The 17,037-nt window shown below is 38.3% G+C and overlaps 2 protein-coding genes across 2 annotated transcripts; both read right to left on the bottom strand.

Annotated features, from left to right (window-relative positions):
- Positions 1-299: 299 nt before the first annotated feature.
- Positions 300-4,380, bottom strand: LOC21401957 (elongation factor G-1, chloroplastic). Its single transcript, XM_010095362.2, has 4 exons — positions 3,890-4,380; positions 1,918-3,332; positions 1,258-1,770; positions 300-603 (listed from the first exon to the last, which is right to left on the bottom strand). Exons 1-4 carry the CDS (start codon positions 4,158-4,160, stop codon positions 436-438), a joined length of 2,367 nt encoding a protein of 788 aa, XP_010093664.1. The 5' UTR covers positions 4,161-4,380; the 3' UTR covers positions 300-435.
- Positions 4,381-8,059: 3,679 nt separating this feature from the next.
- On the bottom strand, positions 8,060-9,282 carry LOC21401956 (pectinesterase inhibitor 7). Its single transcript, XM_010095361.2, has one exon. The coding sequence runs from the start codon at positions 9,232-9,234 to the stop codon at positions 8,566-8,568; it is 669 nt and encodes a 222-aa protein (XP_010093663.1). The 5' UTR covers positions 9,235-9,282; the 3' UTR covers positions 8,060-8,565.
- Positions 9,283-17,037: the final 7,755 nt, after the last annotated feature.

The following is a 17,037-nucleotide window of genomic DNA, read 5'->3' as shown; positions in this document are numbered from 1 at the left end:
GGGTCAGTAATATTTTGTTGCAATATCATTTTGGACTTTGGTGATATAGAACCTGCAATCTTCAAACAGTTTGTTTCACGGTTACTAAGACTGACTATAGTCAAAACAATTGGTTCAAAACTTATTTTAGTACAAGTATCTTTCAATTCATTTTAAGATGAAACCAAGTTTCATTCTTGAAAAGAATGTTCATTATTACTTCTTCCCTTTCCCTTCAATTCACCCCCTAACCAATATTACATCCACTCTTTCCACCCTTTTTCTCTTTAAGTCTTGAAAATACTTTGCAGAGGTTCGAGAAAGACAAAATTGGAAGCGTTTATACAGCCTTAAATACAGACCTATGCATATATTTCCGTTCTTTGTTGGGCAAAATCTGACATCAATTTCTGGTACAAAAAATTAAGATGGAAAAGTAGGTTGGAGAAGGGAAAATTAAGCAGCAACTTCTTGCTCCTTAGAAGCAAGCTGGTTCTGGATATGCTGAGGCACAACTTCGAATTTGGCTAATTGCATTGTGTAAGAAGCACGGCCTTTGGTCATACTTCTGAGTGTGCTAACATATTGAAACATCTCTGCCAGAGGAACCAGCGAGTCAACCACCTGCATTTCAAACCCACCAGACAGTCCATTGTGAATAACATATAATTATTAACCCCACCAAAATCAAAGGGAGTTTTTTATTTTATTTTATTTTTTTTCAGCCAAATGTAAATTTTTCCAAAATTAAGTAAACCGCATCGCAGTGAGAAAAAATTTTCATGATTCATTGACTTTGTTTGATAGGAGGGAGAAAATATGAAGGAAAAGAGGTAGATAATCTAGGCGAGGGAAACAGAAAGAACCTAAATTCTTTCGGTCATCGGTATGAAAGGAAAAAAAGAACAAAAATCACTTCTTTTGTTTGGTATAAAATGCAAGGGAAGAGAAAGATTAGATTTTGTACAATAATCGTTTTATCCTTGGTTGGTTTCGTTTCCTCCAATAATGAAAGGTAATGAAATAATTTGACTCTATATTCCAATTAAGTGGATGAGTTCTATTTGAGAATTTTCTCTATATAAAGAGGGAATTATGATTGGGATTCATCGGAGGATTTTTTATCGCTCGCATTTCCTCATCTAATCCTCCCGACCAAACCATCGTAAATCCTAAAATCTTTTCACTAATCTCCCCACCACTGTCCCTCTTTCCACTTTTCCTTTCTATTAAGCTCTAAATTAATAATGAGCACAAAAACATGTTAATTGGGCATACCTTGAGACCTCCAGGCTTGTCGCCGAAGCTGTTAATCTGTCCTCTCCTAGAGTTGAGATCACCAATGACATCTCCCAGATGTTCTTCAGGTGTGATAACTTCGACTTTCATGATAGGTTCAAGCATCTTAGGACCAGCTTTCTTCATCCCCTCCCTGAAAGCTCCTCTAGCCGCGAGCTGGAAAGCCAAGACACTTGAGTCGACGTCGTGGTAAGAACCATCTACGAGCGCCGCACGAACATCCACAACAGGGAAGCCTGCGAGCACACCGTTGCTCATGCACTCCTCCAAACCTTTCATTACTCCGGGAATGTACTCTCTTGGGACAGCACCTCCCTTTATTTCACTCTTGAACTCGTATCCACTTCCTGCCTCCATCGGTTCAAACCGAACTGTGATATCGGCGAACTGACCCTGTCCACCTGACTGTTTCTTGTGAACATACTTCACTTCTGATACCTTGGAAATGCTTTCTCGGTAGTTCACTTGTGGTGCTCCAACATTAGCTTCTACCTATGTATAGGAGACAAACCAAAATTACAGGTCTAATACATGTTCATATATGTTAGTAAAGGGACAACTAAAGGAGTTAAACATCAAAATGAGAAAAACATGAGTTAATAACAAGGAAACGAGAATAATTGAGTTGCAGATATAAACCTTAAATTCTCTCTTGAGCCGGTCAACAATAATCTCGAGATGCAATTCTCCCATCCCTTCAATAACTGTCTGGTTGATCTCTTCATCCCGTGAGAAGTGGAAAGAAGGGTCTTCTTGAGCAAGCTTAATCAAACCAGTAGCCATCTTATCGACATCAGCTTTGGTCTTGGGCTCGATTGCCACCTTAATCACAGGATCAGGGAAGTCCATTCGTTCAAGCACGATGGGATTGTCCGGATCACACAATGTTTCACCTGTAATGGTATCTTTTAGACCTGCAAGGGCAACTATATCACCTGCCAAAGCTACCTTAACGTCCTCTCTACTGTTTGCATGCATCTCCAGAAGTCTACCGATTCGCTCCTTTTTCCCTTTATTCGCGTTCAATACATATGAACCGGCTGCCAACTTCCCAGCATACACTCTCACGAATGTAAGGGACCCGACAAATGTATCATTCATGATCTTGAAGGCTAGTCCAGAGAATGGTTCATCATCACTTGCAGCTCTCTCTATTGTTACTTCTGGGTTCTCCGGGTCAGTCCCCTTCATAGCTGGCAAGTCAAGTGGGGAAGGTAAATAGTCTACAACAGCATCAAGCAATGGCTGAACCCCCTTGTTCTTAAAGGCTGAGCCACATAGTACTGGCACAAAACTACCTGAAATGGTTCCCTTCCTAATCAATTTCTTGATAGTTTCTTCATCGGGTTCAACTCCTTCCAGGTAGTTCTCCATAGCTTCATCATCCAATTCGACTATGGTTTCTATCATCTGAGCTCGGTACTCTTGTGCCAGTTCTTGAAGATCTTCTGGAATGTCTTCATACGTGAACTTTGCGCCCGACTCTTCACCTGACCAAATTATAGCTTTCATCCTCACGAGATCAACTACGCCCTTAAAGTTATCTTCAGCCCCGACTGGAATTTGAATCACCAGTGGCTTGGCACCCAAATTCGTCACTATCATGTCTCTAGTACGGAAAAAGTTTGCTCCAAGACGATCCATCTTATTGACAAAGCAAATCCTGGGCACACCGTATTTATCAGCCTGCCTCCACACGGTTTCGGATTGTGGTTCCACACCAGCAACACTGTCAAACAAGCATATTGTGCCGTCCAACACCCTGAGGGCACGCTCCACTTCTAGGGTGAAGTCGACGTGGCCTGGAGTATCGATGATGTTAATCCGGTGCTTGTTCCAAAATGTAGTTGTTGCTGCGGAAGTTATGGTAATGCCTCTCTCTTGCTCCTGCTCCATCCAATCCATAGTAGCTGTTCCCTCGTGAACTTCTCCTATTTTGTAGTTTCTTCCTGTATAGTACAGAACCCTCTCTGTGGTGGTCGTCTTTCCGGCATCTATGTGAGCCATAATTCCGATGTTGCGGTAATCCTTCAATGGTACGGTGCGCTTTTCTCCTGAAAAGAAAAGAAAAGAAAAGAAAAGAAAAACTATAATATATGCTACACTAGCTAATATGAGATACAAGTAAGAGTTATAACAGTTTTGAGACTCCTAACATTCCACGCAACTAAGTAACACTTTCCAAAATACGGGACTGTTACAGCGGAATATGAATTAATCATGGAAGGCTATATTTTGATTGAATTTATTTCAAGGGACTAAATTTTTTATCCTCTTCAAGCTGAAAGGCCCAGCCTCGGTCTTAACTTGGAAATTGACAGTTCTATACAAACTTCAGAACAGTATCAAACAAAACACACAACCAATATATTGAAAATTCATATGGTTTACGCATAATTGTAAAATGTGAAGTAATGGGATTGAAAAAAAAGACTATTAAAACATAACCTTGATTCATTTCAAGCACAAAGAAAACCAACTATTGAAAATTTCCCAGAGAAGAAACTATGCAATAACTCAATTAAACAATTTATCAAAACGGGTCTTCAAAAGAAGCAAAATTGAACCGTAATTGAATAAACCAAAGGAGAAAAAAAAAAGATGAAAATACCATCAGCAGCCATGGCGAAGACAGAGAGGTTCCTTCGGGTCAGCTGGCGCGAACCAGAGAGCTTCAAAGACATAGAACTCAAACGCAGACTCCCAAAGAAGTGGGAAAGCGAAGACGAAATTACAGAAGACGAGGAAGGTCTCGAACGAACACCCCTGAAACCAGCATGGGAAAGAATTGTGGAAGGTCTTCTTTGAGAGGCGTTGAAGCCGAAATTGGCCATGGAAGAAGAAGCCGACCCCGCCGTCAACCTCACAGACTCCGCCGCCATCTTCTTCTACTTCTTGTTTACTCTGTCTGTGTGTGTGTTTGGCGAGTGAGAAAGTTTGTGGGATTGTTTTCCCGCTCTCTCGCTGTGGCGCGGAGAGAGTGAGACTGAGGTTTGGGGTGGGGGATTGTTCTTTCTGGGGGATAAAGAGGGATAAATATAAGAGGTGCTTATGAGTTCGATATATTGTCTTGTTTTTGCTCGTTTCTCAGCCGGAGGATTATTTTTTGTTTTCTTGTCGAAGGAAATGTCATCCACCACAACTAGATGAATATAAAAATCCAAAAAGACTAATTCGCCCTCCAATTTTTAAAATTTATGTTGATTTAGCTAAGCCTCTAATTTTAAGGTCTAAAATTCGAGTCATCCCCGTTGTTGGATTAAGAGAAGAAACTATTAACAAGTTTTTTGTACCATGTTACTGAATTATCTATTTTTTTTTTTTAATTAGCATATGTAGTTCTTTTACTATTAGTTAACATGATAATTTTTTAAAACCAATAAAATAAAAAGATCTAACCTAAGCAAAGCGAATTTGCTTAAGAGCTTAGATTGATTCCTTCATTCTACTCTTACAATGTGATGGAGATCAACATATTTTTATCACCTAAAGTTATACAAAATTGGAAAATCCCATTAGCTTCCTCTACAATAGTACTCAAATCAAAATTTTTCTTTCTCAACCCAGAAAGAGAAACTTAAAGGAATGGCAGTTATGCAATTTTGCATACTCCGCTGATTAAAAGCGTCAAATGAAGCAAATTAATTGAATAATTTGCGGCCTCGAAAGACATTGGCTGTGAAGAGGCCACGTAGCTCAAACATTAGTGAAGAAGCCCATTAGACGCCCAAGGCCCCCCCGTTTGAATTCATGCATGTCTTAATAAAGACCCTTTAAAATTCACAAATATGAGTCAATATTTTTATCTTTTATTATTGATTTAAAATTTTTTTTAATTAAATAATTAAACTAATAAAAAAATATTTATCAAAAATAAAAATTTAGATTTATACACTCTTAAACAAATATTGTTTATCAAAACAGTCACTCCACAACTCACTTGTGTGCTACAATAGTCCATGTCCATGCATATTTGCAATGGCACACGTCTTCATCAAATTCTCGGCTTCCCATTGTCGTTTTTCGAGACTTTCATGCGGTCTGTTGCTGCGTGCGTACTAACGTGGATTCCCGAGGTTCATTCTTTGTTTTTCTTTTTTAACTAGAAAAGAATGAAAAATCTGAGCTTCCCCTGACCGTAATTATTTTTGTATTTTTGCATTAATATGTTTCTCAATTCTCATGGTTCTGGACAGCTTGTCGTTTTTTCACTTCGTCCTAGTAGGCGTTTTTGAAAATTTCTGGCGTGAGTGTGAGAGGGAGATATTTGGACGCGGAGGCGTGTGCAATAACTGGAACCAAAGAGCCAGAGACGCAGGATTATTAACTGAACGCAAACAATTTTGAAACACGATCATTTCCCCTGAAAACGACAACACATTATGAAAGCGACGTTAGTATTAAAAACGACACAATATTGCAAAACGACATCAGTCCCTCCAAGCAGCAGTAAGCCTGGAAACGACGGCCTAAGAGTGATAGATATGATGATAAACAGTACAAACGAGTCAACGACCATCTGCCATAAACGAAAACATGGCAAACACATAAACCACTACGCATTTCCTCCAAACAACAGTAACTCGGAAAACATCCTTTAACGAGGATTAAATTGTGAAGAACGAGAACATTTCAAGCAAATGACAAATATTCGTAAGCGATATCACATCCTAGGAAAAGACAATAACATTGTTAGGTTATTTTCACAAATAACTGCCAAAGTATAGCCTCAATTCCAATATGTGGCCCTCAACATTTTAGTTTTACATACCACGCAATATAAATTTTGCAAAAAACCAGAGCTAGTCTTTACTTTAGAGAGTTTGTCTAAAAATTAATGGAATCACATGAAGCGTCAATTACGAGGTTTCTTTTTTCGATTTTCCTAAAATGCTTTCGAAACAACGACACCAACTGTAAATGACAACATACAATAAACGACAATATTTCACCTAACGGTAGTACCTCTAGGATAAAACCGATATGTTTCTGAAAAGAAGACATGAAATCTAACAACACTATATCATACAAACCACAACAACAAGAAACGAAACTATCTCAAATAAATGACAACATTTCAACGACGATAAACTTACAAATCGACAACATAGGGAAAACAATTCCAATATAATGGCAGTAACACTAAATAACATCCTACAGTGGATAAAGGAATACATCTCATAAAGGAGGATGAACTTTCAAAGGGACAGCAGTTATTGTAAAGGAGAAAACACCACAAGGTTAGAAACGACAATATAGGAAACGACAGTAAGATCAAATACGACATTGTATTTGACAAATGACACCATTTAAAACAAAACGACAATGAGTTACTCTTTTGTTGCATTTTCTACTATGTTACTGAGTTTGGGTTCCCAAGTAACTCTTCTTTCAGCCTGTCTTTGGTCAGTTTCTCGTACCTCAATTAAACAAGAATCTCACTCTTCTTTATCTTCAGAAAAAAATGATCTTATCGTTGAAAATACCAGTGAGGATTAATATAGATATATATCATTCTACCATCTGTATTATATGTTATATATATGTTCACTATAAGTAATCCTTTAACTGTTTATAAGCATGGACAAGGATAAATATGATTGGTGGAGGATTTATCTCTTTTGCGGGTCCAAATGAATATGCAGCCCCAAATATAGGTGGAATAACTAACTTTCCAAATGAATATGCAGCCCCAGATATAGGTGGAATAACTAACTTATAAACTTGGGTTGTCCACTTTAGATGCAAGTTTGGCCCTTCTCATAAAGATTGATAGTAGCAAAGCATGTGCGCAAAAGTAGTGTAGTGCACTATAAATCGTCACTAAATTGACTCTTTTTTTTTTTTTTTTTTTTTACCTCTTTTTGAGGATACTTCCCAACAAGTTATTAACCGGTGTTCGAAGCTCCCAAAATAGTCTAAGCAAAGCAAACCTATATTTATTTATAGTTTGCATTGAATTTTGAACCTAACTATTTGAGCAGTATTCTTCCAGAACATGCACCTTAACCAACAATGTGTAAAGGGTATGTGGCATTGGTTGAATTTCTAGCAAATTGAATTGCACCCTCATATTGCTCAATTTCTGGTTTCGTTTATTGTCTGATTTGTGCCTCGTCTGGTAACCTTGTCTAGAGCAGATCAAATCGCTGCATGAAGAAAGAAAATCATTGCATATAGCTAGTTCATGCCTTGTGATGAACTTGGGGGTTGAAATAGAATTGTGAAGGATAAGGCTATGTTATTTATTGCCATTTGTTGGGTGACAAAATAACCCGATGTAACCTGCTTAAAATTAATGCTTTACTAGATTCTGTTGATGGTACGATAGTAAGGAGAATGTCTTTCATTTTTTTGTTTTTAAATGAGTCTAGTTTCGATATTCAGAGTTTCGATATTCAGTTGCCGGGCTATGCGGGGTGAGATCCATGGTTCATGAGTGAAACTTGATAGATGTAGTTACATGTTGAGTGGGCCAAGTTGTCATCACATGAGAACAGAAAAAAGAGACCACAAAGTTCCTGTGCAAGCAACAAGCGGTCTGCATTTTGCAGACTAAAAGTGATTGGTAAAGTCAGCAAAAAGCGACCTTGTTTAACAGATAAATCTAAGACATGTCAAATTGATATAATTAGTGAAAGAATTCGCACAAACACAACAAAATACTTTAGTTCACGTTCTTCTCTATTCTTTTGTCAGCTGCAGAAGTGCACAAATCGAGGAAATTGCCTGTGGTAAGCAAAATTAAAAAAAAAATTAAAAAAAATAAAAAAGACGATTGCTTCACTACATATCAAGGCCATTGTTACATTTTGAGAATAGGTACAAACATATAATTAGGTGATTAAAGTAACACTTTAACCACTATCACCAGTACAATCCCGCTAAATACAAGCTACGTACTACTACATCAATAATAACCGGGGCTACCTACTGGCAAAAGGATTGCCAATTTTCTAGCCCCGTGACAAGACAAACCATTTTAATTAACTTACAAACAAAGTTAGAAAAACACAAACAAACAAACAAAAACAAAATCCCCTACATATCCTTACTGATAAGCACATTCGATATTCGATGCGACTGAGATAACATACTCCTTGTTAAGGGTAGAGCCTCACCGCAGAGCTTTTAATGAACATTATTACCTATCAATGTCTGGAGAGCTCTTTTATACAGCCCGAAAGAGTATGCAAACTTCATCACCCCATTCCTGGACTTTTTATTATAAAAAAGCATATATGAACATAATATGCACCATATACATATTAATTATATATTATATATTCAAGAATGAAGAAGAGCATAGTGGTTAACAAGAGCCAAGGCATTCCTAGTCATATGAGCAACATTCATAATGTGTCCCCTCACATTGCTCTTGATCGCACTACCACTACTTCCATTCATGAATTTCTCCGAAAACCCATCAACACAAGTGTCCTCGTCCGTCAAAGCCGCACTAACCCACGTCTCAATATCACTCATTCGGAGCCCAAACTCGGACGTCCCATTATTCTCCTTCTTCCGGAACCCAACACCCATTTCCTCTATAGACCTCTGCAGCTCCTCCACCGAGTCTCTCAGCTCCTCAACGCAGTCGCTCAGCGCCTCGGCGTCTCTCGGCGTCAAGCCATGCCGGGTTTTGGCTTTCGACAGCTTCGACATCGCCGTGGAAGCGGAACGCACCGTCTTGAGAGTCTCGGAGAGAGCCGCGGTGGCCAGAAGCTTAGGGCTGCGTTTGATTTGGGAGGCGTGGCATGAGAGTGTTGTGAAGCAGAGGTCCGGGTACGAGGTGGCCCCGCATGAGGTTTTGACGAACTGGGTGTTCGTGTCATGTTCTCCGACAGGTCTGGTTGAGGTGATCATTGGGATGTTGATCATCATAACCATGAGGTTGGTTGAGAGAAGAAGGAGTATTGTTGGTGGTTTGTGAGAGAGAGAATAGGAGTTTTCCATGTTTTGAAAGATAAAAGTGAGTTTTGGATGATTGATAAATTTGATGATTTGATGATGATGATGATGATGAAGGCTTTTGGTGTGGAGAGAAATAAGAAGCCGTATTTATATTGTAGAAAAAGTGTGTATGTGGTGCTGCGTAGAGACAATAATGAGTGATGAAAGTGCAACCAACTCTCATGCACATGGGTGAACATTGATACACGTGAAATTACAGAGGATGATGAAAAAACAGGACTAGTTATACTGTTCAAAATTGGGAGGATTATGGAGTGAGGTATAAAGGATTAGGGATGGTCTTAAGTTCGACAACGGTTCGGTAGGTTGTAAAACTTGTAATTTTTTGGTGTAACGTGGTAGCTGGTAACATTGAAGAAGGTTACTTATAACACGGTGATAGATTATTATTTTATTGAGTGATACACTTAGATAAATAGTGAGTATTATACGAAATAATATTATACGGGTGAATAAAAAATACCGGATTATTCGGCCGCCGAACTGAAGACATTTTCTAAACTATTCTCTACCATGTTAAAATCATGTCAAAAATAAGGAAATATGAAAAAACTGACAAAATCTTATACGTGTGATTTAAATAGAACTTTTCGCCTAAAGTAAAATTCTCTTAAAAAATGTGATTCGAACAGAATTTAATAAAGATGTTAAGAGCCAAAACTGTTCAATACGGATAGAGTATCTTTTTGTGCTAAGAACTGTGCTAAAATTGGTCACATGAGAGTCATGTATATGTAAGCAATATAGGGCTTCTTCTTTTGCAAGTATTCTTGAGTTAAGTTTTTGAGTTGAGTTTGAGTTATAACTTGAGTTGAAGTTGTAACTTGAGTTTGCGTTTGGTTGTCTATACTTGAGTTATGATTTGAGTTAAGAATTTTTTTGAGTTTGTGTTTGTTTGTAATAAAACTTGAGTTGTGAATAGTGGATATCATTTTTTTTCCTTTAATAATTTTATTCAATTCTTTTACAATTTTTTTATTTTCCGAATTTATTATATTTTTTTGTAATTGAATATGAATAATTTAAATTAGTTGTAAATAATTATTAGTAATCTGGTAATTTTATAAAAGACATAATTAAAAAAGTAAAAAATAATAAAAATAAAAAGTAGAAGATCACTTTTCATTTTAATTAAGTTCAAAAATACAACAATAAATACATAAATTATAACATTAGTATTTAAAGACCCTATAACATAATATCATCGCATATCAACGTCTTTTGAATGAGGGCTATTAGCGTGCACGACGGTGACGGTACACTGCCCACATTGTATGCGACCTTGCATCCCTTAAAGCATTCATCTCCACTTCTGCATTAGAATCCAATGGTTGACCCTCATGGTTAGTATTATCGTTAATGTCCCCATCAACATTCTGTGGATCAATGTCTGCAACCGGAACGCCATCTTTTGAGTATTGGTCCAATAGGCTGTCCCCATTACGGTACATATGGATAAAATTATGTATTATAGCACACGCTACTGGAATCATAACTTGTTTGGTCATGGGATAACGGTTAATGGTTCTCCAAATACGAAATCTAGCATTCCACACACCAAATGTTCTTTCAATGACATTACGCAGTGAGGAGTGGGTGTAGTTGAAAAGCTCACGTACACTGTGAAAACCACTTTCACGGCGAGTCCTATACTCTTGCAAGTGGTATGTTGTCCCCCGATATGGTGCCATGAAGCATCCGTTGTTAGCGTACCCCGAGTCGACGAGGTAAAATTTTCCTACACTTATACGTATATTAATTAACAAATAAGCGTACGGATGAAGTATTTGAAATGTCAGTGTACATATAAAAAATCATTGTAGGCAGACCTAGTGGCGGTGTCAGAAATCTTTTGTTCATGGATTCTAAGGCAGCAGCCAGTACTCTCGCATCGTGTGCGGAACCCTCCCATCCAGATAACATGTACGTAAATTTCATATCAAAAGAGCACACGGCAAGCACATTAAGTGAAAAGAACCCCTTCCTATTTCTGTAAAGTTCAGCAGTTTCACGAGGGGGAACACATGGGACGTGAGTACTGTCAAGTGCTCCAACACAATCATTCATAGTTTACAAGAGTTATGTTGGTTGTATTAAACAACGTAATAATTTTTAGAAAGCATTATAAACCGCATTAAAATTTAGATGTGGCTAATTAATGTAGATTACCAAACTTACATCGAACCACGGTGAGTATTTGTTTCCACTTGCAATTATGTGCGGGTCAACGGTTTCAAAATCTGGATGTCTAATGAAGTCATTCTTCAATGTGCATACCGCCTCAAGAACTTTGGTGAAGTACTCAGACGCCGTTGATCCAGATTGCTGCCAAGTGTCCTGCGCCTCCCTGTTAGTTTGGTTTTGACATAATATAGTTAGGAATATGAATAATTGCTCATCAACATTTAGGTGGGCGGTCGGTTGCAATAAGCCCCTTTCCTCAAGGATAAAACTTAGGCGCAAGAATGCATCACTACTCATACGGACTTTGTCATACATCACTGTTGGACTACATTCCAGATAATAATTCACTCTAAGTACGCCTCCCCAACCAGAAGTGTGCCTTCGGCGAGAAGGTTCTCTGTATACAAATCCAACACATAGCATAGTCGCCGCAACCACCACTTGCATGAAAAAATCATCGTCACTGTCATAGTCTGATTCATTAGAACCCATTGGGTTTGAATTCCCACCTATATCCATCCCTGTCCAATTATTCCAAATAATGATGCAAAAAGTTAAAAAATGCAAATCATATGCATAAAGTTAAAAACTACATATAAAACAACCCATGCCGAAATAAGTTTACATTAAGCGACAACTCCTCAACCAAATGTGTCGCAACCTAATAAGAATGACTCAATTAGTACTAATAACGACAAACAATGAAGGAAATAAAACCATAAACAAATCAATTTCGACAAGTCTCTATATGTTCGTAACAAGTAAAAGGAATGAAATGACATCATCACATGTGCGAAGAACCATCCCCTACGCGTGGCATTGGATAGGGTGGTCTTGGGAACGGTGGCACAAACGGTTGAAATGGGGAAGTGGGTTGTCCGAATGTGTTGGCAGGTGTAGTGTTCGTGTGCACGGTCGGCTGAAAGAACGAGGGCATATGCATTTGTTGTGGTGGAGGAGGAGAGACTTGTTGGTTTGCACACTGCTCCATAGTCTGCTGAATCCACACAAGCCGATGGTGTTCTGGCATATGAAGGAATGGCTGCTGCCATCTAGGATTGGTAGCCATAAAGTTGAACATGAAGAGATATTGTTCTTGGGATATGTCCAACGTTCCCAATAAATCGAAGCATTGAACCTCAACGTTTTCACTTTGCACGGGCATGGTCGCAGATGCATTTATACCTCGAGACCGACTGCTTGTTTCTATCGAAGTTACAAGGCGATCCACAGCCTGCTCCATATAGCTAGGTGATATTGTACGAGAGTTACGAGTTGACCTTTTACGTATCAATCGTGATGGTGAGTGGACATGTTGTCCGCGGCTTTCTCGGTGCATGCCATGTCGCCTATCTGCAGAAGGAACATCGTCACCGTCATTGAAACTCGTTGGTCCTCTCTCAATGGGGCTGCCGGACCCATGTTGTAGTGGAGCATCATCCTGACCATACTCAAATGCCCCATTTGCCCGTGTATTGACGAACGCGCAATAATACAAATCGTAATCCAACAAGGGCTTCCTCCTCGCCCTTTCAACTTCGGGATGGCTCTGTAAATGGAGCAACAAATATTAATACAATTAGGAAATGGTTCTCTCACATACGTATTCAATATCAAATTCAGAAGTCGAAGATGATTACAAAAAAGTGGAACAAGTGATTTAAAGAAAAAAGAAATCCCCATACAAAGAAATCCTAACATGGGGGTGACGGCTAAATGTTCATGATTCGAACTACTAGTTTTTCCTTTCAGGGGCTTTTTTCAGCATGTATATTGGAGACACACCTGTGTCAGAGCAAACAAAAGAAGAAATAGGAAGAAATGTGGCTAATATAATTAGAAGGTGCTGAGAAAGTCCATGTCTGGTCTCCACGGCCTCACTATTCAAATGGGCTAGTGGTTGCTAATTCTATACTATTAAGGTTAATGAAATCACAGAAGAAAAGAAAAAAAAATAAAAACACCAAAAATCTCAATGGAAAAACTGCATTTATACTTTCGGATGTATTCATTATAACAAAAAAGAAGTTTATGCTAAAGGAAGAGAAACAAAAATACCACTTTGGACAAACATTTATGCCATGGAAGTGAAAGAGTATAAACATGTCTTTTACTAAAGAGTAAAAAAAATAAAATCGTAAGTGACATAAATGTAAGAAAGTCCCAATCTACCGTTTTTATGGAATAAAGGGGCTTAAATCCTAACATTAAACTGAGGTTGAGCTTTTTATATGGCAAACCAAAAACCATAGCCCAACGAAACACCCTCACATGGTAAACTCTTACACAAATGCACTCCCCTTGTGAGGCCTATAATCTTTGGTGCTCGAGATATCTCTCGAGCAATGGAGCTGTTTTAAGGGCAAAAATGTAAAAGAAGTAGAAAGTTACACTGATAAATTGTTGCCAATACTCGTCAGTGCAGGTGGGGTTCTTCTGAATCGGATCCCATCCAAGTCCGGTGGCAGTACGAAGTAGAAACTCAGCATCAAACGTTTTCTTTAGTCTACTAGCTTTTTGTTTGACTTTGTCCCAAGTTAGGGGGACGATAAAATGCTCACTTAGCTCCGCCGCCCATTGTGTGTATTTGTCTCGGTGCGGGGTGGTACCGACAGAGTTTAATAAATTGAACTCACCTAGACGTCTAAGCATTTGTTCTTCAGCTTGTGGACTCCAATTTACATCTCTATCTCTCCTTCTCGCCATCTAAGTATTGACAATACCAATATGGCAGCAATACGTATGTACATACCATACAAAATTCATTTAATGAGGTCGGATGTTGGAAGGAGGCTCAGATGTGTGTAAAGGCCCTCATCGTCCTATTATGGAGCATTATCCTAGGCTAGGACAATTAGGCTGCCAAGGTTTAAGTTCAATTAATCCTAGTGGTAGGTTTACAATACACTTTAAACCCGAACTAAACGAACATTATGCCATGAGGTTATGCATAAACCGGCAACCAATATGCTACCAAAGTCATAGCTAACGTCGGCATATTGCTCAAGCAAGGATTCAAAGTAAATTAAAGCAACCATACCAACCAAGAGTAATAGAATCAACCGGCAACCAATTAGTAACCAGCCATCGAATATCACTCGACAAAAGGAACTAGGTCATTAAATACAATTACATCGTCATAGCCACGGTAAAATGCAATCTAGAAACTGAAAAAACCAGAAACAGTTTCTGGTTTTTTTCCAGAAACTGCACAGCAGGGGTTCCAAATATACATATGAGAACAATATTCAAAAGTTTTCCAATCATCATGTAAGTATATAACTGTAGATTCTGGAGAACATTCTTAACAGATGAACAAGGTTCGTATACTTATTGCCAAAGAAAAATGGACGTCCGAATGAGGGGATTTACTTATAAGCTATAATACTTATTGGTAGAAATTATTTTTCCTACACTTATAATTTAATTTCTTTTCATTATCACATAAACGTTGCACAGCAGGGGTTCCAAATATACATATGAGAACAATATTCAAAAGTTTTCCAATCATCATGTAAGTATATAACTGTAGATTCTGGAGAACATTCTTAACAGATGAACAAGGTTCGTATACTTATTGCCAAAGAAAAATGGACGTCCGAATGAGGGGATTTACTTATAAGCTATAATACTTATTGGTAGAAATTATTTTTCCTACACTTATAATTTAATTTCTTTTCATTATCACATAAACGTAACAGTAAAGGAAAGTATGAGCACTTTGGTTGCTGGACATTGTGATCTAGTTGAAGAAAATAAACCGAAAGTTAGCAGCTAAATTAAAAATACTCTCAACAATACTAAGACACCATCACTCTGGCCAAACAAAATATGGGTTCAAAGTGTCAATGCCTAACCAAGACCTGTGAGGTACTAAGAACATATAATTGAAGAGCAGATAAAGGTCTCTCTTTTTTGTTTGACTGTTTTTTTTTTCTCGGCTTTGCTTGGTTTTTGCTTAAAACCAGCAACCTTAAAATGCATAGCTCCTGAATCAAAAACAAAAATTGAAGAAACTATTTTGAGGTTCTAAAATATATCTCAAAGGCTCACATCAAGTAATGGTTGATACATTCCGTTTACAAGGTGTGAGACAAATAAACCATTATCCAGAAAATATTCAGCAACTCGTCAAACTTCTTGAACAAGAAGAAAATTGAGAAAGAGCAGCAATCCATCTACAAAAAACCTTAAAAGCAACTCCTCAACATCGTCCTATTTGAGGCTTTTTCTTTTTTTTTTTTTTTGGTTACCATGGGGAAAGTGTGGTGGCGGAGGAGATGAGCATGCAACTTGGACGGAATTAAACGCAGGATTAGAGTGCTTACCGAGTTGGAGCCTACAGAGGAGTGGGTTTGATCTGCTCCTAGATTCCCAAAACACGAAGACTGCTGTCTCTGAGTCAGGTACCGGCGACGACAATGGAGGGGGAAGTAGGACAATTGTCGGCACAGGAAAGCACTACGTCGAGATTCTTTCCTTCTACATCGAGCTAGGATTGTTGCCTAAGGAGGTTGCCGAAGAGATCGATTTCTACCCCTGAAGTTCTCCGTCTTGAACGGAGACCAGGCGGCAGAAGATGAGGGGTGAATTTTGGGGCTAGGGTTTCTCTATCTCTGATTGAGGGAAAGGCAGCAGAACTCAGGGAGCATTTGGAGTTATGGGCATGGGGCGGAATTGAAGCGAGTGTTGAAGCTTGAACGAGTGAGCTATGGTTAAAAGGCAGAGAACCAAATGGAATCTCTCTGTAGAAGCACGTGAAGTAGCAGTTCTAGCGTGTTAGAGCGAACAGAGATGGACGAAGCATGCAACGGTAATATTACCCAGGAATCTTCACTGTAGAAAGACAAATAAGTAACTCGAATTGCAGTGGGAAGGTGAACTCGAATAAGGCAGGTTAATCGAATTAATTTTTGAGTTAAGTTTTGAGTGTCGTTTGAGTTATCACGCGTCGAACGCAAATTTGAGTAAAAGTTACACTCGAGTGGGCCTTTCTTGAGTAAAGTTGGGCAACTGAACAAGCCCATAATTTTTTTTGTTGAACAGCTTAGAGTTGATGTGTCCACATATAATTAGTTAAAAGTTAGTTATTATGCATATTATTGGTCTATACTTTTATAATAAATCTTAATAAGGTTATAACCTAATGTCCACCAAAAAAAAAAAAAAAAAAGGAAACGTAGCGTGGTCTACTTTAATAGGTTTCAACAGAGGAGATAAACTTTTTGTGAAAACACTAGAGCAATTCAGCAAAAAAAAAACAAAAAAAAACAAAAAAACAAAAAAACAAAAAAAAAAACACACTTGAACAATGTACTTAGGGACTAGCTAGGAAAGATATGAGTGGTCTGCTCTTATACTAATGAAATTAGGTGAGGCTTTTTATGTAAATTTAAGGTGCTCCGAAACTATGTTACTTTGGTATGAGTGGCAAAATTGACGGATTAACTTGATTGAATCCTGAATAAAAGATATAAATAGTGACTTTGCCCAATTATAAAGGCTGTGGAATTTTGACACTCGGACCCTGCCCATGGACCCATAGTTAGCTGGCTTTTCCAGTGGTGGATCTTTCAGAAAGGGACTTAAATATATATATAT

The sequence above is a fragment of the Morus notabilis genome, unplaced genomic scaffold (genome assembly GCF_000414095.1).
Source record: "Morus notabilis unplaced genomic scaffold, ASM41409v2 Scaffold3, whole genome shotgun sequence".
In the NCBI taxonomy this organism is placed as follows: Eukaryota; Viridiplantae; Streptophyta; class Magnoliopsida; order Rosales; family Moraceae; genus Morus; species Morus notabilis.
The sequence above is the reverse complement of the archived record's forward strand: the minus strand, read 5'-3'. Positions and strand labels throughout refer to the sequence as shown.

Bases quoted from the DNA above. Each gene is read 5' to 3' on its own strand.
- LOC21401957 (XM_010095362.2), bottom strand. From the start codon at position 4,160: ATGGCGGCGGAGTCTGTGAGGTTGACGGCGGGGTCGGCTTCTTCTTCC. The intron at 3,333-3,889 runs GTATTTTCATCT...TTTTCTTTTCAG, and splicing joins CTTCGCCATGGCTGCTGATG to GAGAAAAGCGCACCGTACCA. The intron at 604-1,257 runs GTATGCCCAATT...TTTGAAATGCAG, and splicing joins ACAAGCCTGGAGGTCTCAAG to GTGGTTGACTCGCTGGTTCC.
- LOC21401956 (XM_010095361.2), bottom strand. From the start codon at position 9,234: ATGGAAAACTCCTATTCTCTCTCTCACAAACCACCAACAATACTCCTT.